The sequence below is a fragment of the Octopus bimaculoides genome, chromosome 16 (assembly GCF_046866305.1).
Source record: "Octopus bimaculoides isolate indiv1 chromosome 16, ASM4686630v1, whole genome shotgun sequence".
NCBI classification, from domain to species: domain Eukaryota; kingdom Metazoa; phylum Mollusca; class Cephalopoda; order Octopoda; family Octopodidae; genus Octopus; species Octopus bimaculoides.
In genome coordinates, this window is record NC_142943.1 from 26907843 (window position 1) to 26932065 (window position 24223).

General features: G+C 36.1%; 1 protein-coding gene across 8 annotated transcripts in view; it reads left to right on the forward strand.

Annotated features, from left to right (window-relative positions):
• The window catches only part of LOC106871768 (uncharacterized), a 1221261-nt gene that overhangs the window by 453371 nt on the left and 743667 nt on the right, over nucleotides 1-24223 (forward strand). For all 8 annotated transcript variants that reach the window (XR_016244689.1, XR_016244690.1, XM_089364843.1 and 5 more), the window contains exon 34: nucleotides 15035-15194. Coding sequence is in view for 6 of the 8 variants with exons in the window: in XM_089364843.1 (XP_089220969.1) it covers nucleotides 15035-15194 (160 nt within the window). In the remaining 2 variants the exon portion in view is untranslated. The remainder of the gene's footprint in view (nucleotides 1-15034; nucleotides 15195-24223) is intronic.

Sequence of the window (24223 nt, forward strand, 5' to 3'; positions counted from 1 at the left end):
CTTAATTTATCGACTCCGAAAGGATGAAAGGCAAAGTCGACCTCGGTGGAATTTAAACTCAGAACGTAACGGCTGACGAAATACAGCTAAGCATTTCGCCCGACACGTAAACGATTCTGCCAGCTCACCGCCTTTTTTTTAACTTCTTATCTAATCCATTCTCCATATTAACATTAAGCATTGATTTATAACATTTTACTGTTGATGTTTGGAAGTTTAATATTAATTATTAAGTTTTAACATTTAAATATTAAATTACATCAAGGAATCAAGAAAAGACCCATATAATTTCCATTCATGATACAATGCTAATTTTTTAATAAGGAAAGTAATATTCAAAGTTTTTGGCTTTTGTGTGTGTATTGCTTTTCTATTATATCTTAACTGAAATAGTAAAATGATTGAGTGCATAAAGTGTTAGATTACCAGACCTAAGAGAATAAGTTCTATACTGCTTCAAGTATTTCATTGTTTTTGGGGAAAATACCATATTCTACATAGCCTCAGTTTCCTTAGTATCAAGAATAAACACATTAGTTTGGCAGTGTTCCGTCTCTTCTCAAATATTATCAATCATCTTGGTCACATGTTTGACATTGGATCTAGTTTCTGGTTCTGACTAGAATTTGTGTGAAATAGACACAAATTTGTGTGCAATGAACTCAAAAATTCATTCCGTATTAAACTCATTATTTCTTACTTTACTTCGTTCGTCGAGATTTACTATTTGTAAGCGATTAAAGGAGTATGCGGTTATGTAGCAGAGAACTCTTGCTAAATACAGCAGGAGCTGGTTCTATGAGCATTATCTGAAGAGTCTTATTTGTTTTGTTGATTCTTGGGATTCAGTCATATTATTTACATGAATCAAAGTAGAAAGTAAAGACAACACATGACTTGTAGCTTTTTACTCTCTAACCACCACCTGTTTCAGAAATCCTTCAAAGATCCTAGATACTTCACTTTTCCCTTTGTCTCTCTTAAAACTATTATAACAATGAAAATACAAAAAGAAACAGGTACCCTGAGGTTTGTAGGAAATTTAAATTAAATTACTTTATGGCAAATGAATAGGTAAGATACTCATGAGGATAATATAAATGACGAGCAGTATCCATGTATATTCCATGGTCATTTTAAAACTAAAGATTGCTGAAAGTTTAAAGAAATCTGTGAACTATATATCTTTTCATTTTTTTTTTTTCTGGTGCATACTTTCTTTAGTTGGTGTAAAGTTCTCTTAGGGAATACTGAATTTATAATCTTTTAAATTAATAACATTCTTTCTTATAGAATTACAATCAGGAGTCAGTGTCTTTTATTTTTATCATTATGTCAGAAAGGGAGCAGTTCATAAAAAAATTTAGACTCAATTGTCTTTGAGAAAATGTTGCTTTACCATTCTTGACCTTTCTACAGTAATTGAGTACTTAAATCTATTTTACAATTGTTGAAAGAATAGCATATATAGCAAACGATTTGAATAAGCTTAACTATGGGCTAGAATCAAAGACAATCGGAAATATTCTTATGATATAGTACAACTATAATGGAAACAATACGATTTTGTCCAGAAAAATTTTGATTTCCTCCCATCCCCACCGCAATTTCTTAATTTGTAAATTTTTCGATTTTTTTTCTTTTGTTATCCACATAGAAAAATAAAAAAGATTATGAATCTAGGAAATAAATGTATTTTTCTTAAAGAAACACTCAATGACCCTTCCCCCACCTCGCCCACCCATCTCCAACTCGCTTTCAAAAAGCTAAAGTCTCCCAATCCTTCACTTTCGTCTGATACTTCACGAATGCGTGGAATTCTAGGGAAACCGCAGACGTAAAAAATACCCGAAAACTCAACATCCTAGAAAAAGCAGGTAAATGACATTATTTCTGAAGAAACTTGCCCGCTTTCCAAAAAGATAAAAGTGAAACGTTGGGAGTGTGTAGATTCTTGAAAGTAGTGACGCGATGAGAACATTCTCCATGGATTACCAAGTATAAAAGATTGAAAAAAGTTAAAATGAATCTGGTGTGGAGAGGAAGAAAATTAAAATACTGAGAACGCATTTTATGGGTGAAATCCTAATCTCCTGTATTGCAAACATAGGAATCAGAAGAAACTTAGGAAAAAATAAAGTGAGTGCGCAAATGTCACCTCGGACATGTTAGAAAAAAGAGGTGAAGTACAATATTTCTTGAAAACTTCCTTTTAAGTTCATATCGAAGATCAGGTTCTTAAATACGCTCACAGAAATATAAATTACACAATAGAAAAAGGTCATTTCAATTAGATTTGAGCAGTAAATTTGCGCGTGCATACAAGAAATAACATGTTTCGTACAGACGTTGTACCTAGTGTGTGTTGTGGGTGGGTGTTGTGGGTGGGTGTTGTGGGTGTGTATGTGAGTGCATGTGTGTGCCAAAGTAAGCTATTTTATGGCATTCTTTAGTTTGAAGAAGTAAAGTTATCAACTCGATCATATGAGATTATATAATTGTTCGTTAATTTCCGTAAAAATTTAATTTCTTTATGATTTGAAGAGAGCGGAAATTGAAATGGAGGAGAAAGTGAAAAATGTATGTACATGTATATGAAATGGATGTGTTTGTGATAGAGAAAGAAAAAGAGTGAGTGTGTATGAGTGACTGAGTGACTGAGTGAGTGAGAAAGTGAAGGTATGTCTTGTGAGGTATGAATTTTTTTGGATGTATGTGTAAGCGGCACTCACTCTCTGCCTATTTCCCTCTGTCTCACATTATCTGTCATATACACTACATAAATACATATGCAAACATCTTTTTTGTGCATGCGCGTGTGAGAGACTGTATTTCCTCATAACATATAGTGAAATAAATGTCTTTTAATGCAATTCTTTTGGTTGTAGCTTATTTAATACAATACTTATGCGAACATTTTCATAAATGTTTGTCTGAGTAGAATTCAACGCATGCGTGAAGCATCGAAACATTAGAAGCAAATCGAAATAGTGCCCGAAAATGATCTCATAATTATGTGACCTCACCTCGTTTCCGAGTTTATTTTAGAAGTAAAAAGAGTTGTGCCAAAAACGTAGTTTATTTGGTAGATAGATGATAAGCAGGTTTCTTTATTATAACACAGACGGGATTAATTTGAAGAAACATGACTTTCATTATTCACACATCGTCACTCTCGTAATGCAACGCTTTGTAATTTTAGTTCGAATTGAAAGTGTGAAACTATTTCCACTTTCTAATGAAACCTGGTCGTCGTAGAGCAGTGGATTTCAAATAACTAAAGCTGGTTGTTGAGATAACGTAGAAAATATGAAAATGAAAATGAAGTTTATACGACATGTATAATTGGTTTGATTGTTCAGATCTTAACATCAGCTGGTAAGAACAGAAGTCATTTCACGACACTTTTTTGTTTGTAATTGGCTCTCCTGTTGCAGGTTCAATCTGTGGAATATTGAAATGATACCAATCTTGTCCATTCCACCCACAGAATAAGAGGATACTGGAGAGCATCATAAGAGAGATGTGTCTGTGAAACACGCTTAAGGTCGTTATCTCGAACGCGAATGGGAATGTCATACTTTTCATGGAGATCACCCACCATAAAGATGGCTACTTCATTAGATGTGGGCTGTTTAAAACAGCGTAAAATATTCTTTAGTATAGTCTACTTTAGACGTAACGAACGCAGAAACACACACACACACACACACACACACACACACACACACACACACACACACACACACACACACTCACAGACACATATACACTCATAGAATTGATAATATTGAAAATAGCAAAACATAAATACACGAAATTCAAGCGAAACAAAATGTAGTCAATATAATTGCAACACACTTTCTTGCAGTACAGTTATGCTATAAAAACGGTTTTTAGGGAATATTTCCAAAAGAAATATTCCAGCTTTGGAAAGTCACCAATTTAGCAAAAGTTACTATGCGTCACCAATGTAACGAAGTACAGAAAGTAAACATTTATTTGGAACATGTACTAAATGTTATAAAATTCACAAGTGGAAGTAACGGTGAAGAAAGTGAAGCTCCCATAAAATCCCGAAGGCATAATTCAACTTTTCATGCAAAAATAATTTATTAATTACAAGTTTGAAATGAACGCTGAACAAAGTGTATACAAAGGAATATGTTGCTGTTGTGAACGTTAATTAATTTAAAACATTTGATGAAGGACGTATGTAGAAAGAAATATATTAATTTGACATTACTATGTATTTTAACTTTGTAAGGTTATAGTCAGTAGAATAGATACTAAGACAATAAAAAGGTTGTGCGGCGTTGAATACTCAATGATGAAACAGCATAACAGGAATACGATAAGGACGCTAGAATTGTTTTAAAAAGCATTATCTGCAAACTGGTTATGAGTGGAATAACATTTCTTTATATTGAAAGAGCCGCTAAGGTTTCCTATCTCGCCAAGTTTCCGAATTTGTTATAATAACTAGAATAACAATTTATCTTCAGATATAATTGCGAGTATTGTGAGTGCTGTCAAAGCAGCCAGATCTTCATGTTGGTGGTACTTCAAAGAGAACGCTGTTGTTCGTTCAACGTTCAGGCGGCAACTTGACTAAACTCTTTCAAAATCGGCACGTTTCACTGTTGGGCATATCTATACTAAGACAGACACACACAAACATACATATACGCACACCTCAGTTTTATCTCTGTCCCTGTGTGTCCGTCTCTGTCTATAGATGTGTATGTATGTGTGTGTGTGTAACTCTTCACAAAAATGTATAAATACTGGCTGACACAAAAACCGTCACCCGCATATACTTCTCAGTCATCGGTCTAAAAATACGTAACGAAATCGTGAACACACTCATATAGGAAATGTGACGTTGTCCTTCGTTGTGGTGGTGGTGGTAGAAAAAGTCATTTATGACAAGGGATGAAAAGAAAAATTATGATAAATTTTTGTAATGAAAATATGTAAATGAAAATGAAATATATTTTTTATCCGAAAGATTACTGAATCTTTTGACACCCCGTACCTCAAAATCGGAAACTCGGATTTGGAATGCATAAGGATCATACGCTTGCAAACACACACACACACACACACACACACACACACACACACACACACACACACACACACAAACACTCACACTCACTAATATACAACTCTTTTATAGATATATAATTTTATATATATCATCATCATCGTTTAACGTCCGTTTTTCATGCTGGCATGGGTTGGACGATTTGACTGAGGACTAGCAAACCAGATGGCTGCATGAGTCTCCAATCTGATCTGGCAGAGATTCTACAGCTGGATGTCCTTCCTAACGCCAACCATTCCGAGAGTGTAGTGAGTGCTTTTACGTGTTACCGGCACAAGTACTAGTCAGGTGGTACTGGCAATGACCACGCTCAAATGGTGTTTTTTATGTGCCACCTGCACAGGAGCCAGTCCAGTGGCACTGCCAATATATATATGTATACACACACGCACGCACACACACACACACACACACACACACACACACACACATATATATATATATATATATATATATATATATATATATATGCACACACACACACGCATATATATATACACACACATTTAAAGGTTAGGTACTCATTAACGGATAAACAACCAATGAATTTTCTGGTATATTACCTACCATAATTGTTGAATATTATATTTAATAGTTAACAATGTTAACAATATGATAATTGGATAAACCGAGGTTTACGATTATCTAAGAAAAAAAAAAAAATAGAGGTGGCTAAATTAATAATTTATCCATTTATCCAAAAATAGATATAGTCTCTGACAGCTTTTTCGAATCAAAACGTTAGAAATTTTTTAGAATAATTATAAATATTATAAAGTTAAATGTCATTGGAGATAGCAAATAGATATACCATTACATTGTTATATGCTTATGTGTTAAGTGAACATAGCATAGCAGCTAACTGAGTGTTGTTTTATAGAAAGAACATGGTATAAAACTAGAAAGGAGGGGGAAGGTAGTGTGGTTAGAGAAGGCAATATAAAAATATAAATTGAGAATGAAAATATAGTAATGAATCATATATTTAAATCTTATAATTAAGTATCAAATAAATTCATAGAAGAGTGTAATTATAAGAATTTAAATAACGTAATATAATATGGCTAGTTATTATAATGTATAAAAATAACTAATATATTCTATTAATCCTTTAATTAACATATACTTAATTCAAAAATAATAATTAGGGTAAATATATTTAAAGAAGTTAATACGAATTTAAATAATAGTGTTCTATAAATATGTAAATACAAAAAATACAAACGGGTAATTTATTGTGGTAATATATATATATATATAATTTTTGAATGTATGTATAATAAAAATAGAATATAGCATTTATATGTATAGAGATAATACAAAAATACAACAATAGATATAATAAAATAATAGAGAATAAGAAAATAGGAAGACTAGAATTCAGTTGTTACGCAAAAATATTTACACGCCAATGTATAATAAATGCATGCAATTATCTATGAGTAAAGCGAGAGCTAAAACTTAAATAAATTTCTGTATATAAAAGCATATAAGAACCTAGACAAATAAATACATATAAATACAAACTTATATTTATATATTAGTATAAAAATATATAATGTTTCTTATAGTCATACTTAAAGTTTAAGTTCAGATAGAGTTCAATGAAGATAGAATAGAATACAGAATAAATTCAGTGATAAAGAAATAAAGGAATAAAAATATATTTAATATACATACATGTTTGTGATAGAGAATATACACGAAAGAACCATCAAGAACTTAATGCATGAACTAAGAACAGAAAATAAAATTATTGTACACTCTGATAAAACAAGAAACTCATACAACCTCAGTATTGATACATACCATAATTACCAAAATATATAAAATAGTTAGCAAAAGCACTCTTAAACTAGTCAATTTAGACCCAAAGAAGATTACATATGAATACAATATTCAAGACAAAATAGAACCTTCTACACCTACATATATACATATATATATATGTAGGGATTGGAAAAAATAATGGAAACACCTAGCATCATAGCATCATCATTTTGAAATATGTATAAAACCGTCAAAAGTTTGTTTACTTTTATATTTTTGATTTATTATTAGTGTTCCTTAATATGTTTTGCTAAAATTCTTGTTACTTTTCAGATATCATCAGAAAAAGGTAATTAAAATTCATTAAAATGAGAGATCTATCGGACTTTCAAAGAGGTCAAATTGCTGGTGCTCGTATGCCAGGCGCTCGCGTACCGACAACAGCCAAAATGTTTGTTGTATCAAGAAGAACTGTCTCGAAAGTATTAGCAGCCTTTGAGAAAGACGGAAAAACCTCCTCGTCGAAACAAAACTCCAGAAGAAAACCAAAACTCTCAGATAGGAACCGTGGGACTCTTACGCAAATTGTTAGAAAGAATCACAAAAGCACAGCTCCTAAATTTACTGCAGAGCTTAATGACAACCTCGAAAACCCAGTTTCGCTGGGAGCTGGACAAATCCGGATTTCACGGGTGGACTGTAATAAAAAAAATCTCTACTTTCAAAAACTATCGTTGCAAAGCATTTGGAGTGGAGTAAAAATCTACAGAATTGGACCCTAGGGCGGTGGAAGAATGTTATTTTCTCGGGCGAGTCATCCCTTACCTTATTTCCGACTACCGGTCGAGTATACGTGTGGAGATTGCCAAAAGAAGCATTTGACCCAGATTGCCTTCTTCCATCTGTTAAATATGGACGAGGATCTGTGATGATCTCTTGGAGCTATATCTTGGAAATTCGCCGGCCCATTGATTACATAGCTGCGGAACTCTTTCCGGGGGAAGCGCAATCTTTCAGGATGATAATGCACCAATTCACACAGCTAAAGTTGTTACTGAAGTTGAACATCTTATCTGGCCACCACAGTCCCTAGATCTCAATATTGAACATTTATGGTGCATTTTAGGAAAACAAGTAAGAAGTCGATGTCCTCCACCATCATCACTACAAGAACTGGAGACTGTTTTAGCTGAAGAATGGACAAAAATTCTTTTGGAGACAATTCAAAGTTTGTAGAAGACTGGTCTATATCTCATAGAATTCAAGCTGTAATTACTGCCAAAGGCATACCTACCACATATTGAAATAAATTTGTTTGAAATTTTAAGGTGTTTCCATTGTTTTCCAACTCATGTATACATACCTACAGATACACACACACACACACACACACCCACACACACACACACACACACACACACACACGCACACACACACACACACACACACATACATATTTATACATACATACATATATATATATTCATATATACATATATATCCAGCGTGCCAGCCCGGTCAAACCCTCCAACCATTGACAAAATGGACAACGGACGTTAAATGATGATAATGCTGCTGATGGTGGTGGTGCCCCAGTATGATTGCAGCTTTAAAGCTAAAGCAATTCATCAGTCGTTGTGTTCTGAGGTCAAATTCCACCGAGGTCAACTTTGCCTTTCATCCTTTCGGGGTAGATAAATTAAGTATCAGTTGCGTACTGGGGTCGATCTAATCGACTGGCCTCTTCCCACAAAATTCCGGGCCTTGTGCCTAGAGTAGAAAAAAGAAAAAAAAGAATTTAATATTTCTTAATATATAAAACAGAGTTTGTATGTGTATGTTTGTATGTGTGTAAGTTTGTGTGTGTGTGTGCGTGTGTTGTGTATGCGTATGTATGTGTGGGTGCGTATGTTCCTTATGTATTCGAAGACTTCATAACTGATTCTGAGGTGTGGGGTATCAAAAGATTCAGTAATCTTTCGCCAACCAAATAATCTTTATTTTCATTTACGCATTTGCATTACAATATTTAACATTATTATCTTTCTAAAAGTCAACTAACGTAAACATTTTATACCACCATCACCACCATCACCACCACCACCACCACCACCACCACATTACATTTTCTATATGAGTATTATGTGTCTGTGAGTGTGTGTGTGTGCTTGCGCGTTCGTTATGTACGTTAGACCGATGACTGACAAGAATATGTGTGCGAGTCTATATAAGACTGTATGTCGTCTGTCAGTATCAGCATGCATACATTTTTGTGACAACTGACACTCATACACACACACACACACACACACACACACACACACACACACACACACATGCATACATCTAAAAACAAACACAGACACACAGAGAGAAATTTTTGCACTTTAGGCCTCAGACAATTAAATACACACACGCATCTACTCATACACATGCATAGGTGAATTAGTGTGTATGCGTTTGTGAATGTGTGTGTTAGCGCGTTCATTACGTACGTTAGACCGATGACTAAGATGTGTTTGTGTGCGAGTGTATGTTAGACTGTATGTGCGTGAGACGATCCATGCATTTTTGTGAATACTGACACACATACACTCAAACACACATACACATCTAAATGGAGAGACACACACACACACACAGGGACAGATAAAGCTTGAGGTGTGCGAGAATGTATGTCTGAGTGTGTGTCTGTCTTAGTATATGTATGTGAATGCATGTTAGAAAGTATGCGTGCGCGAGTGTGTGCGGTAATTTTTATATGTTAGGCCTCAGACAATTAAACATGCACACACATCTACACATACATATAGATATATATATATGAGTATGTGTGTATGTCTGTGAGTGACTGTGTGTTTTTCTGCGCTCGTTGCGTCTATAGTAAACTATAGTAAAGGACATTTTACGCCGTCCGTTTTAATGAGCCCACATCTAATGAAGTAACCATCCTTATGGTAGGTGATCCCCATGAAAATCGTGATATTCTCATTCGTGCTCGAGATCACAATCTTAAACGTGTTTCAGAGACTTGTCCCACTTATGATGCTCTCCAGTATCCTCTTATCTTGTGGAATGGACAAGAAGCGAATCATTTCAATATTCCACAGATTCAACCTACAACGGGAGAACCAATTACAAGCAAAAAAATGCCGTGAAATAACTTCTATTCTTACCAACTAATGTTAGGACCAGAGAATCAAATCAATTATACATGTATTGTGATCTATTTCAGCAATACCTGGTTGATCCGTATTATTCTTTTATTCGTTTCAGTCATTTTGACGGCGGCCATACTGGAGCACCGCCTTTAGTCGAGCAAATCGAGCCCAGGACTTATTCTTTGAAAGCCTAGTACTTATTCTATCGATCTCTTTCGCTGAATCGCTAAGTTACGGGGATGTAAACACACCAGCATCGGTTGTCAAGCGATGGTGGAGGGACAAGCATAGACACACAAACATATATACACACATACATATATGTACATATATACGACGAGCTTCTTTCAGTTTCCGTCTACCAAATCCACTCACAAGGCTTTGGTCAGCCCGAGGCTATACTAGAAGACACTTTCCTAAGGTGCTACGCAGTGGGACTGAACCTGGAATCATGTGGTTGGTTAGCAAGCTACTTACCACGCAGTTACTCCTGCGCCTATGCTAATTTTGTGAGTCAGTGTCTCTACATACGTAACAATCAAAAAGGTTAAGGGCTAACATTTATGCTCATCTTCAAGATACTCTGAGCACGGATGGTGATATACAAAACAATGGAGCAACCTAAAATGCTCGCAAGCGGTCCTAGATATATGCACGAACGAACACAAATGCTATGACGTATGTCAGGGCATATGGAAAACCAGATCCTTTTGTCACTTTCACCCTCAATCGTAAATGGGAGGAAATAAAATCAAACATTTTTCCAGTGTTGCATCTCTTGGTATTGCCGCTACGCTCCTCAATGGGGTAAGAACACCTCTTGTTCAAGCTCCCTCGAAATCCTGCAATGAAAGAATCTCAAATGTGCAACATTACCCAAAATTCTACAAGGGCAGCAATTCTCCAAAAAGCTTGCCTCATTGTTTTGGATGAGTGCACTATGTCACATCGTGAACCTCTAGATGTACTTGACCCTACCCTCCATGACATAAATGACAATAGCACGCTCATGGGAGGTGTAGCAGGTCTTCTTGCAGGAGATTTTCGTCAAACATTTCCAGTTGTCTCCAAAGTATCAAAAGCTGATGAGTTCAATGCACGCTTGAAAAATAGTACCTTTGGAGACACGTGAAAAAATTTCATCTTGCAACATCAGAGTACTTCTACAAGGTGATCATACGTGCTACTTAAGATTGATAATGAGATATTAATATTCAACTGAAGACTTGAGCAACATGAAATTACACGCGGTTAAATGATACCGTCTCTTAGGGATCTTATGGATAAAGTATTTCCTAATTTATCTGTCAATTACACCGATGTAAATTGGTTATGTGAAAGAGTTATACTAGCTCCAACTAATGAAATGGTTGATAAACTCAATCATGAGCTTCTTCAAAAGTTAACAGATACGTCAGAAATGACTTTTCGATCAATTGACAACAGTCGATCAAGATCAGGTTCTTTAATACCTGTTGAATTTCTGAACACACTTAAATGCATTGGGATGCCACCGCATAACTTGACACTAACACTGGATGCTCTTATTATGTTGCTTAAGAATCTTGACCCATTTAGCCTGTGTAATGGAACTCGCTTAGTCGTTACTTCCACGAAGCCCCATATCTTACAGGCAGCAATCATAACAAGTTGTCACAAAGAAGAAAACGTCTTTATTCCAAAAATTCCTCTCATACACACAGATGTTCCATTTGAATTTAAGAGGCTTCAGTTTCAAGTCAAACTAAGTTTTGGTATTTCAGTTAACAAATCTCAGTGTCAATCCCTCAAAGTAGTTGGATTTCATCTGTCCGCTACAAACTTCTCCCACGTCCAAACGTATGTTACTTCCTCGCGAGTTCGAAGCGGTAATAGTTTATTCATTTCAACACCAACAAAACATTACACAGTGAATATTCTTTTCCTTGATGTGCTTCAACTTTGACTGATTTTTAGTTCAAAATTCTATTATCATTACAATTTATATATTTATTGTTTACTAACCTAATTAAGAAAAGCAGTAAACCGAGTAACGCCGGTCATTCAGCTAGTACACACACGCATACACACACACAACCACACACACACACTCAAACACACACAGACATGCATAAACACACACACATATATATATATATATATATACACACATACACATTTATATATGTACATTGCCTGTTTATATATGGATACATACATACATACATACATGTATATATATATATATAGACATGTATATATATATATATATATATATATATATATATATATATATATATGGGAGAATGTACGAAAAAACAACAACAGACGAGGACAGGTGGTGTAAATAACAAAAGGATGTATTAGTATGACGCTCAGGAATACGGAAAGTCTTTGACGTTTCGAGCTACGCTCTTCAACAGAAAGAATACGGAGACAAGGAGAAAAACACGGAGAAAAAAAATTGAATAATGTTCAGTCAACGGTCAATCATAATAATGGCTAATAATGGCTGACCGGAAGTTAGAAATTCTTTTTTCAGGAGAGCTAAGAAAAGGGGGAGATAACAAACGGTGATCGAAGAACGAGGGGCTGTGTGTGGGAGATAGAATGCTGGTGATTTTGACGTATGTAGTGTGAAAATGGGGAGGGGAGAAAGGAGTTGGTCAGTTGTAGTGTGTGCGTGGTGTGATGCGAGGGTATTGGTGTGATGTGATGTGAGGGTGTTGGGAGGTGGGGAAGGCATGGGTGGAGTGTGGGGAAGGCTGAGGGTGGGGTATGTGGTAGGGGGTGGGTGATGGGTGTAAGGAATTCGATGGGGTGGAGTGGGAAGGTAGAGTAGGAGTGTGTTGGGGTGTGGTGGGATGAGCTTATGAGGGGGTGTTGACGATGAAGGGGGAAGGGGAAGGTGGATGTAAGAGAGGGGGAGCGTGGGTATGGGAGGGGAGAGAAAGAGAGGAAGAGAGGAGAGAGTGTGGGTATAAGAGAGGGAAGGTGGATGTGAGAGAGGGGGAAGGTGGGTATGGGGGGAGAAAGAGAGGAAGAGAAAGAGAGGGAAAGAGAGAAGAGAGTGAGAGAGAAGAGAGTGAGAGAGAAGAGAGTGAGAGAGAGGGAAAGAGAGAAGAGAGTGAGAGAGTAAGGGTGAGAGAGTAAGAGTGTAGAGAGTAAGAGTGAGAGAGAGGGAAAGAGAGAAGAGAGTGAGAGTGAGAGAGTAAGGGTGAGAGAGTAAGAGTGTAGAGAGTAAGAGTGAGAGGGGGAGTACGAGAGAAGAGAGTGAGAGAGTAAGAGAGAGGAGAGAAAGAGTAGGGGTGGTAGGAGGGAGGGTGGGGGAGAGAGGTAGGGGAGGGGTTAGATGAAGAGGGGAGGGGAGTTGAGCCCATGTGGCGCAAAGGAGCGAAGAGAGAAGATTAATCCCTGTTCACGGCGCAAACGGGAGTTCGGATGGCCCCTGTGCATGGACAATCCAAACACGGACAGGTGTTGCTGCAAGGAGTGGCCGGCAGAACGGAAGTGGCGTGACACCGGGGTGTCATTGCCAACGTTGATGTCTCGGAGGTGTTATATATATATATATATATATTTACACTAGGAAATACTTTATCCATAAATATTTTAGACGCGTTTTGACCTTGTCACTACACAGTAATTTCCCTTTGTTTTTAACGGTCATTTTTCACAGGAATTTTCAATGGCCAGATAACTGAAGAGATGTTGGCGTGGGCTCCCACCCTGACATCTGAAACTCTGAGTTTTATCATGACTACTGAATAAGTGTCACATATATATATATATATATATATATATATATATATATATATATATATATATATATATATATATATATATATATATGTTGGTAGTAATGGTGCGCGCGTGTGAGTGGATATATATTTTTGCTTAGGTATAAGCAGTGATTGGTAGAATCTTTAAGAAAGTGCTTTGCGGCATTTCATTCGTGTCTACATTTTGAGTCCACTTAACCCTCCCTCGAAATTACTGGCCTTGTATCAAAATTTGAACTCAATATGTTGCTTAGGCATGGCAATACTAATAACCTGGTGTCACAGCTCAGCCTGCAAATGCCTCAGAGGTAAGCGTTAGTCGAATATAGATCGGAATTGGAAATTAAATGAATGACAATGGAGTGAGAGATTATGCATTCTCTTTACCTTGTCGTTTATTTGATTTTTTATCATACTTCTTTTTATATACACATATACATGTGTACATATGTATGTGTATATACATGTGTGTGTTTGTGTGTGTGTATGTATGTGTGTGTGCAACGGCACATGTGTTAGTGGCTTAGTGCTTCGCATATTTGACTCACAATCGTAAGGTTGTGAGATCGATTCAGAGCAGTGCATTGTGTCCTTGGATAAGATACTTTATTTCAAGTTGCTCCCGTCCACTCTGCTGGTAAAAATGAGTTGTACTTGTAATACCTTGTCACATTGTGTATCATGATGCATCTTCAAGAGAACAACGTTGGGGATATGCGTGTCAGTGGCGTGCTCAACTACTTGCACGTTAATTTCAAGTCCATGCTGTTCTGTCGATCGGATCAGCTTGTTATCGTATTCAACAGAGTGCGCCAGTTTTATACGCATATATGTGTTTGTGTGTGTGTGAGTGTATTCATGTATGCATGCATATGTATATGCATATATATATATATATATATATATATATATATATATATATATATATATATATATCTGTGGAAGGGTGTATGAATGTATATATGTGTATGGGGGCGTGATTATGCATCTGTATAGCAATTCATTAGTGTTCCTCTTTCTAATGTTTGTGAACATTAAAATCTCCCCCCACCACCACATTCTGATACTCTCTCTTTCTCTCCCCTTTCTCTCTTCTTCCATTTCTTTTTTCACTGTTTTTTTTTTTCTTTCTACCCTCTACTATGTCAGAACAAACACAACACATATATTTTTAGATTATAATGATTTTGATAATATATATACAATAACTAAAATATTGATTTGATTTCTAGGGATCGTGGCCTGCAAACTATTCTAACGGAGGAAAGTATGCCTTGGATCCTAATCATACACATTTTATTCTTGTTGATGATGGTACCAAAGACACTTTTGGGGTAGAAATTGAATTTAAAAAACAGTTAGAAGATACTACTTTACAAAACATAAGGCGAGGTAAGTTGTTTTTAGAGAAATATAAACATAAAATATAGACCAGAGATGAAATAGTAAGTCTTTTATTGGTTATAGTTAATTTATTATTAAGAGTTAACATCTAAACAATTCTATTCTTCTATGCCAGTGTTTCCCAAACTGTGTTGCGATACATTAGTGTATCGCCAGCAGGGCGTAGGTGTGTCGCAAACGTACGGGACACCAATATATAAAATACCCAATACCAATTTGTTTCAGCTTTTCAGAATTCATTTGATAGTATAGCGAACATGCCAATGCAGGTACCTACCTGCTATCGTATCCCACTTAATATTTAGAAGCGAGATTAAAAAAACAAAACGATAAAAAACGCACAAGTAATCTTCATTATATAACACTCATTTTCATTGTATTTTATTCAGTGTAAAAGAATTAACATATAAGCAAGCGCTATTTTCTTGTTTGAAGTAAATCAAAAATCGATTAAAAATTTTCAAATCCGCACCTGTTTTAGTGAATAAAACACACTGGAACTGCTTTCAAATTGCCTAAACGTATTACTCACCTATACTGGTATTAGGCAAAACTGAGAGTGAACTAATAATTATGAAATCATATTAAACACATGCCACACTTGCTCTTTGTTCATCAGACTCGCGGGTTTAACCTTAGAGAACAGGTGTTCTAATTAAGTGCAACGTGCCATTTCTAACTTTATCGAGTTTAGTATTGGTGATATTAAATTACATGTTTAGTTATCATCCTCATCATCATTATCATGATCTCTTAACGTTCGCTTTCTATGCTGGGTTGGACGGTTTGACTGAGGACTGGCAAGCCAATAGGCTGCACAAGGCTCCGATTTGATCAGGCAAATTTTCTACAGCTGGATGCCCTTCCTAATACTAACCACTCTGAGAATGTAGTGGTTGCTTTCTACGTGCCACCGGCACGGGAACCAGCCAGGAGCACTGGAATCCACCACGTTCAGATGGTACTTTTTATGTGCCACCGGCATGGGAACCAGTCAGGGGGCACTGGCATTGACCAACGTTCGGATGGTGCTTTTTACGTGCCAACGGCATGGGGAATCAGTCAGGAGGCACTAGCATTGCCCCATGCTCAAATGGTGTTTATTACGTTCCACCAGCACAGGTACCAGTCAGGAGGCACTGGCAACGACTATGATTTCGATTTCACTTCACTTGACTCAACAGGTCTTCTCAAGCGCATCATATCACCCGACGACTCAAGGGTACTTTTAAATGGTCCTGTTATGCAACACTGGCATCTGCCACGGCTTCGATCTCACTTTACTTGCCGGATCTTCTCAAGCATATCATATCTCCAAAGATCTCAGTCTCTTGTCATTGCCTGTGAGGCCCAACTTTCGAAGGTCATGCTTCAACTAATCCCATGTCTTCCTGGGACTACCTCTTCCAGAGGTTCCTTCCACTGTTAGGCTGTGACACTTCTTCACACAGCTGCCCTCATCTATACGCAACACAAGACCATACCAGCGCAGTCGTCTCTCTTGCACATCACATCTAATGCTTCTAATGTCCAACTCTTCACTGAGCGAACTTTTACTTTGTCGTGTATGCACACTGATATTACACATCCAGCGGATCATGCTAACTGTATTTCTTTCAAGACTACGCATGTCCTCAGTAGTCATGGCTCATGTTTCACTGCCGTGTCGCACGGCAGTTTGCATACATGCATCATACACTCTACCTTCCACTCTGAGCGAGAGGCCCTTTGTCACCAGAATCACTTTATATCATAACTTTATAATAAATCAGCTTAGGTTTATTCATAAATTGTAATTGAATTACCCATAAAATGGATAAGTTTTTAATTTAGAAAAGAAAAGTTGCAGAAGATGACATTTCCAATGAACAAAATTTAACAGCTGCAAATGAAACTACTCAAACAAATGTTTAAGCCTCGTTTATACAACAAAGGTTATAGAAAACTGGGCTTCACATTTTCTGGAAATGAAAACAACCTCAGTACCCAGTGTTTAGTCTGTGGGGATATACTTGCAAATGAAAGTAGGGTACCAAACGAATTACAGCGTCGACACTTTATTAACAAAACCAGAGGAATACTTCATCGAACTTTTAAAATCCTTAAATAAAACAGGCTTCAACTTCCACAAAGAGAATGAAGATATCAGACAAAGCTAAAGAGGCAAGTTACTTGGTTGCTCAAATAATTGCCAAAAACAAGGAACGACATATTATTGCTGAAAGTAACATTAATGAATCTTGATGTGTTCTTGTTCAAACAATGTTCGGATCCGAAGTTGAGATAGAAGTTAATAAAATTCCTCTGGCAGATAATAGAATTGGAAGACGAATTCAAGATATGTCTGATGACGTTAAGCTGCAAATGGAGGATATTTTTAAAGATGACGTTAGATGCATTGCCGTTAGATGAATCAACAAATGTCATTGGGTTAGCACATTTCATGATTTTTATGTTTTATTTATAATGACAGAATTATTGAGCAATTTTTGTGTTGTCTAGAACTTCTATTGAGAACTAGAGGTGAAGACCATTTTCAGGCTTTAAATTCCTTCATGAACAAAAATAGTTTGTTATGGTTAAACTGTGTAGAAATATGCACAAATGGCACTCCCTCAATGGTAGCTTCAGTAAAAGGTTTTACAACTTTAGTAAAAAAAAGAAAGAGAATATTATAATTACTTATTATTTTTGTATCGCAAAATGTTGGAGATGATTTACGAAGAGTTATAAACGAAGTGGTTCAAATGGTCAATTACATCAAAAGTAGACGTCTTAAATCAAGATTATTTGTGAAAAGATGGGAGCAAATTTCAAGAAACTTATACTACACACAGAGGTTCGTTGGCTTTCAAAAGGTCGTGTGATTTCTCGTGTATACGAATAGAGAGAAATTATGCTTAAACTTTTTGAAGAAAATCAACAGAATGAATTCCACGATCTGATTGAAGATGAACTTTCGTGCACCAAATTGGCATATCTTTTGGAAATATTTGAACATTTGAATAAAATTAACACAAGTATGCAGGGAAAAGCATAAAATATCATAACATCGGCTGATAAAATTTGTGCTATGAGAGACAAGTTGGAAACGCCAAATTAAAAGAACGAAATTTTGAAATGTTTTCCAAAACTTGTGTGAGCTAAAATGTGAGATCAGCTCGTTAATTGTTGACCATTTAACATTGCTTAGAGAAAAACTTGATTATTATTTTCCAAGTATTGAAATCCAGAACTACGATTGGATCAGAAATCCACTTCTTGCAACTGCAACGATTGATTTTTCATTTACTGATGAAGAACTACTCGAAATCAAGAATGATCGGTGTCTGTTATTGATTTGTGAAGAGGGGCACTTACTAAAGTTATTGACCCATTCCCTGCCATGAGCTCCATTTGGGGATCTGCTAAAAACTGTCTCACTGACGGTTGTTCGATGTATTCAAATTGAATTACATTTCCAAATGTGTGTTTAACAATATCTAGTAGTTACACTTAGTCATTATTAGCTCTGGTTAATTCTAGAGGACATTTTATGTCATAAATCGGAATTTTTGAACTACAAAATTATTGACTTTTGAAAACGTTTTTTTTTTTGTTGTTCTTTTTCATTTCCCATTTACATTATTCATTGATATTTCATACACATTCGCATTTGATACTATATTTTTTTAAAAAAACAGCTAAAATGTTTATTATTGCAATTGAATAGAGAAGGATAAATATGCTTTTTTTCCAGTGATGCTCATTTGAGACTTTTTGAAAAATTTATCATAATTTCCAAAATAATTCATATATGAAGAAAATTTAAATACTACATATTATTTTAACTCCAAAGTCAAAAAAATATGAATAAAAAATTTGGCAGTTAATTGGTTAATTCTTGCACATATTTACAGATTATTAAAGATAAATGATAACTCATATTTCTCTTGAAAATGTATTTTATTTTGTTTACAAAATGTATATTTATAAAATATAAAGGTTTATCGACATGTTCCGCTATTAAAATTGATTTATGCATTAGAATTTTATAGCTATAATAGATCATATTAAAATAATTAACGTTAGTTTTACAGAAAACTTAATTGGTGTGTTGCTAAATTATGTATGTTTAATATGTGTGTCACTAACCGGAAGAGTTTGGAAAACACTGTTCCATGCCATCCAATCCATATTTACTCAACGATTCTCCTGTTACGATGTTGACAAATTCAGCGGTGATAAATATTTAGGTTATATATATGATTAATAGAACCCGACCAAGTACATCATTAGCCCTGGGGCTAATCAGGAAATGCACAGTGTACTAAATGCAGGGTTCGTAATGTATTGGGTCATTTCATAAGTAATGCGATTTTTTAATGCTTTTATTTTTCAAAATTAAGATAAACACAATTCTTTTTTATTTAAAATATACTCTCCATTATTTTCTACAATGCTCTTCCATCTATCCGGTAGACTTGCAAGGCCCCTCTTCCAAAATTCACTTGTCCGTGACGAAAAATACTCCTCCAGTTCTGTTCTGACCTCGTCTACAGAATTCATATTTTTTCCGTCCAAATGATTTTGAAGAATGCGGAATATCCAGCGTATATGGTGGTTGGGGTATCATTTCCCATTCAAACTCCTCCAGCCTTTGGAATGTCATCCTCACTGTATGTGGCCGAGCATTATCCTGACGAAAGAACACTTTTCGTCTTGAAACCAAAGATGGCCGATTTTCTTCTAGCGCTGACTTAAGCCGCTCAAGCTGTTCGCAGTAGATCTCTTTTGCTATCGTTTGGTTTCGGCTTAAAAGTTCACAATAGACTATACCTTTCATATCCCACCAAACAGATAACAATACCTTAGGTGGGTAAAGACTTTCTTTAACCTGGGATGCCGGTGTTTCTCCTTTTCCTGTCCACTGTCTTCGGTAGTTGGCATTTTTCTAGAGAACCCATTTCTCGTCACCAGTCACTGTTCGGTTCAAAAAGGGTTCATTCGTGAGACATGACAGCAAAAAAAGAGCTCACCCTTACTCTCTGCGTGCGATTAAATTTGGAAAGTTTGTGAGGAACCCATTGACCCAATTTGCTGACTTTTCCGTTGGTACGCAGTTGAATGACCAAATGCAAGCTTCTCTGTTAGTTCCTCAATAGTTACGATGGGATTTTGTTGCACGAGGGATTGGAGGACGTCGTCGTCGAGCTCTACACACATCTTCTAGGACGAGGCTTATCTTCTAGGCTGTAGTTTCCGGATCGGAATCTCTGGAACCACCGTTGGCACTGGCTTACAGTTATTGTCCGAACTCCATATACTGCATCAATATTCCTCACACTTTCCGTTGCGTTGTTGCCTTTATTGAACTCATAAAGCAAAGTATGTCGAATATGCTCCTTTGTCATTTCCATTATAGCTTTGAAAAAAATAACTGTTAAAATCGAACTGCGCTTCTCAAAACTTGGACTAAAAATAAGTCCAAGGTAAAATTACTACCTGCTTTTATAACAAGTTGAGGCTTGTAGTTTATCCCATCCCGCTCCTACTTTTAGTTCATGCAATTGAAAGAACCGTATTATTTATGGGATGACCCAATATTTGGATCTACGCAAGGATCAGATTCCGAGAGAGGTGAATTACAAATAGATAAATAAAAACAGATGGACAACGTGTCAAGTGAAATAATTAGATATGAAATTAAAAATACATAAAAAATATATAAGCTATAAATATAAATGCACTCGTTTTTGTCTTTTTATTTTATATTTGATTATCTTAAATCTATCTATCTATATATATATGCATACATACATACATACATACATACATACATGCATATATATATATATATATATATATACATAAAGCGAAGGATGTGCGTGTATAAACCCGCAGAACTTCTGAAGTTTTCAAATGATTTAACTTCTGTTCCAGAGATGGTTTTAGACACTTAAAATTTTTCACATAATGAGTAATGAGGCCCTTGGCGGGCAGAAAGCCCCTTTCTTGTAGTACGTACAACTGCATGCATGGTCCAAGCATTGCTTCTGTTCAAAACGGTAAAAACGATAGCTACTGAAATGATATTAGTAGGTTGTGAAGGCGGCGAGCTGGCAGAAACGTTAGCACGCCGGGCCAAATGCTGAACGGTGTTTCGTCGTCTTTACGCACTGAGTTCAAACTCCACCGAGGTCGACTTTGCCTTTCATCCTTTCGGGGTCGATAAATTAAGTACCAGTTGCGTACTAGGGTCGATCTAACCGACTCCCAACCAAAAGAAAAAAAAATCGGCCCTTGTGCCTAGAGTAGAAAAGGATGTTAGTAGGTTGTATTAATTGGATGAACCGATGTAAACTTCAGACAGTGTTGTCTAAGTGGTAGCATAATAGCCTGATCGCAGAATACCATAGGTAGCAATTTGTTGTAAAAAAAACCCGTTTGGAATGCAATATATATCATGAAAAATATGCTAAAATATGTTAAACCCTGAACAACTATTCAACTATTCTGTTTTAGTTTCACTTTCAAAGTCTTCCTTCCAAGCAGAGACGAAGTGAATACATATATTCTTCAGTTATTGATTACAAACCGAAATTTCGCATGTACATTAACCTAGTAATTTATGGTGTTTATGACCCAACCACGTTTGTTCGAGACAGTGTCCGTATTGTGATTTTGCGTGCTCGGACGCTGCATGCAAAATTGTTTACGTTTGGGAACTAAGTTGTCCTCACAATGATCAGACGCTGTTTACGTGAAGGTGTGCATGGTTGAGCCACGACTATTGATTCCTAATCACGTCAGCACCTCAACGTCACGTGACCTAATCACGTTTGTTAGATACTGTATTCTTAATATGATCTTACGTACCCCGACACTGCATGCAGAATTCTTTTCGTTTGGGAGCTGAATTAGCCTCATAATGGTCCCACGCTGATTACGCAAAGGAGTGCACGGTGGAGTCACGACCAATGATTCCAAACCGGAATATCGTACAACAGTGTGGTTTTTAAGTGCTTCCTTGCCAATTCCACCCCCTTACCACGCTATTTCTTTCATATAGATTTTTCTCATGTGGTGCTATTGAACGCGTCTACGAGCTTAATTTATGACATAGATGTAGTTCCTATATCTGGTAATTGTTTAGTTTGGTAGTGGTAGTGCCGACAGTCACAAAGGAGAATATAATCTTTAAATTCTAAATATGAAAGAGTCTGCAACTACAGTCGGTTTAATCTATTCTGTACGGTATAAATAGTGGCTTGAAATTTATACCATACTGCTTTCTTGTATTTTCTTTATTTTCCTTTATTTTTATTCATTTCTTATACAATTTTGATTATTATATATTCTTATACAATTTTGATTATTATATATTCGTATACAATTTTGATTATTATATATTCTTATACAATTTTGATTATTATATATTCGTATACAATTTTGATTATTATATATTCTATCATTCTACGATCAGTTTATTATTATTCCCATTACTTCTTTTATTTTACCTTTTGCTTGCTATTGTGCTTTTCCAATTGTATTCCCTTATTTCATGAAAGTACGCATGCCGTTAGCTTTTGGAGGTTTTTGAATGTCGTGGTTCATGAACTAACCTGATAAAAATGTTCTTTTTTCTAATGAAGTAAATCTGTATTAATCAATTAAAGTTTCGTTGGTAACAGTTATAGTTGGTAACAGTTATTGATACCATATCCATATGCACGCGCGTGTGTGTGTTTGGCTTTGTGCGTATGTTTGTTCCCCACCACTGCGTGACAACTGGTGTTGGCTTGTTTAAGTCCTTGTAACTTAGCAGTTTGACAACACTGCTAAGTTACAATATGTCATGCGCTATTCTGGCTTGGAATCAGTAGTCGTGGCTCAACCGTGCACTCTGTCGCGTAAACAGCGTACGAGCATTGTGAGGCTAACTCAGCTCCCAAACGAAAAGAATTCTGCATGCAGCGTCGGAGCACACAAGGTCACATTAAGAATACGTTCCCTAACAAATGTGGTTAGATCATGTGACGTTGAGTTGCTGACTTGGTTGGGAATCAATAGCTGGGGCTCAACCATGCACTCCTTCACGTAAACAGCATGCAACCATTGTGAGGACAACTCAGTTCCCAAACGTAAATAGAAAACGAACCAAGCTTAAAAAATTATTACTGGGATCAAATATTTTGGCTAAACCTTTCCAGGTAATTCCCCAGAATTGTTGCAATCCGATGACTGAAACAAGTAAACGATAAAAGACGAATGATATAATCAATATATATTTGGTCTTTATACACTTTCTATGGCGCTGAAGCAAAATTAACTCATGATCTTTGCTGAATGGTTGGATAGATGTGGTTAATGTTCACGTTGGACAGCTACAAGTCAATGTCAGTGGGAATATGTGTTACAGCAATAATGTGTGAAAAAATAATTTTATAAGGTTAGCATTTAGGGGAGGAAGTACTTGGGAATGTAGCTTATGTATAAAACGAATGTTGATGAAAGGAATAATGACCATTATATCAGCAAACGTAATAGAATCAGGAAAGGGAGCATTGGCAGACAGAATTTGGAGGGTAATGGTAAATATGTCTTGACCAATCAGCTGAATGGTATTCATTCTAAGGTAATATAGGTTCTTTCTGACTTTTAAGTATAACCCCTTTCCAGATGTGGGGACAGTATTTCATTGCGGGTTTCACAATCTAGAACTGTAGAAAGTTCTTCAGAGCTGAAGTATGTTCTAATTCTAAAAAGGAAGACGACACTTTAACACACATTGTTTGATAAATTATAGATTTGTGATTGCCAGGAGAGATCCGCAGTAATTGGGAGGCCTAGCGTGTGTGGTGACATTACGGATTTAGTTGTATGTAGATTAAGACCAGAAAAAGCATGCGGTGGAAGAACATTTCTTTGCTATAAGCATTATGTCTTTCTTCTTATGCTGTCGAATTAAATGGTAAAAAACTGAAATGTTTGGTAATATAGGCTTAAGAAGACCTGTCCATCTGGGTAAAATTGAG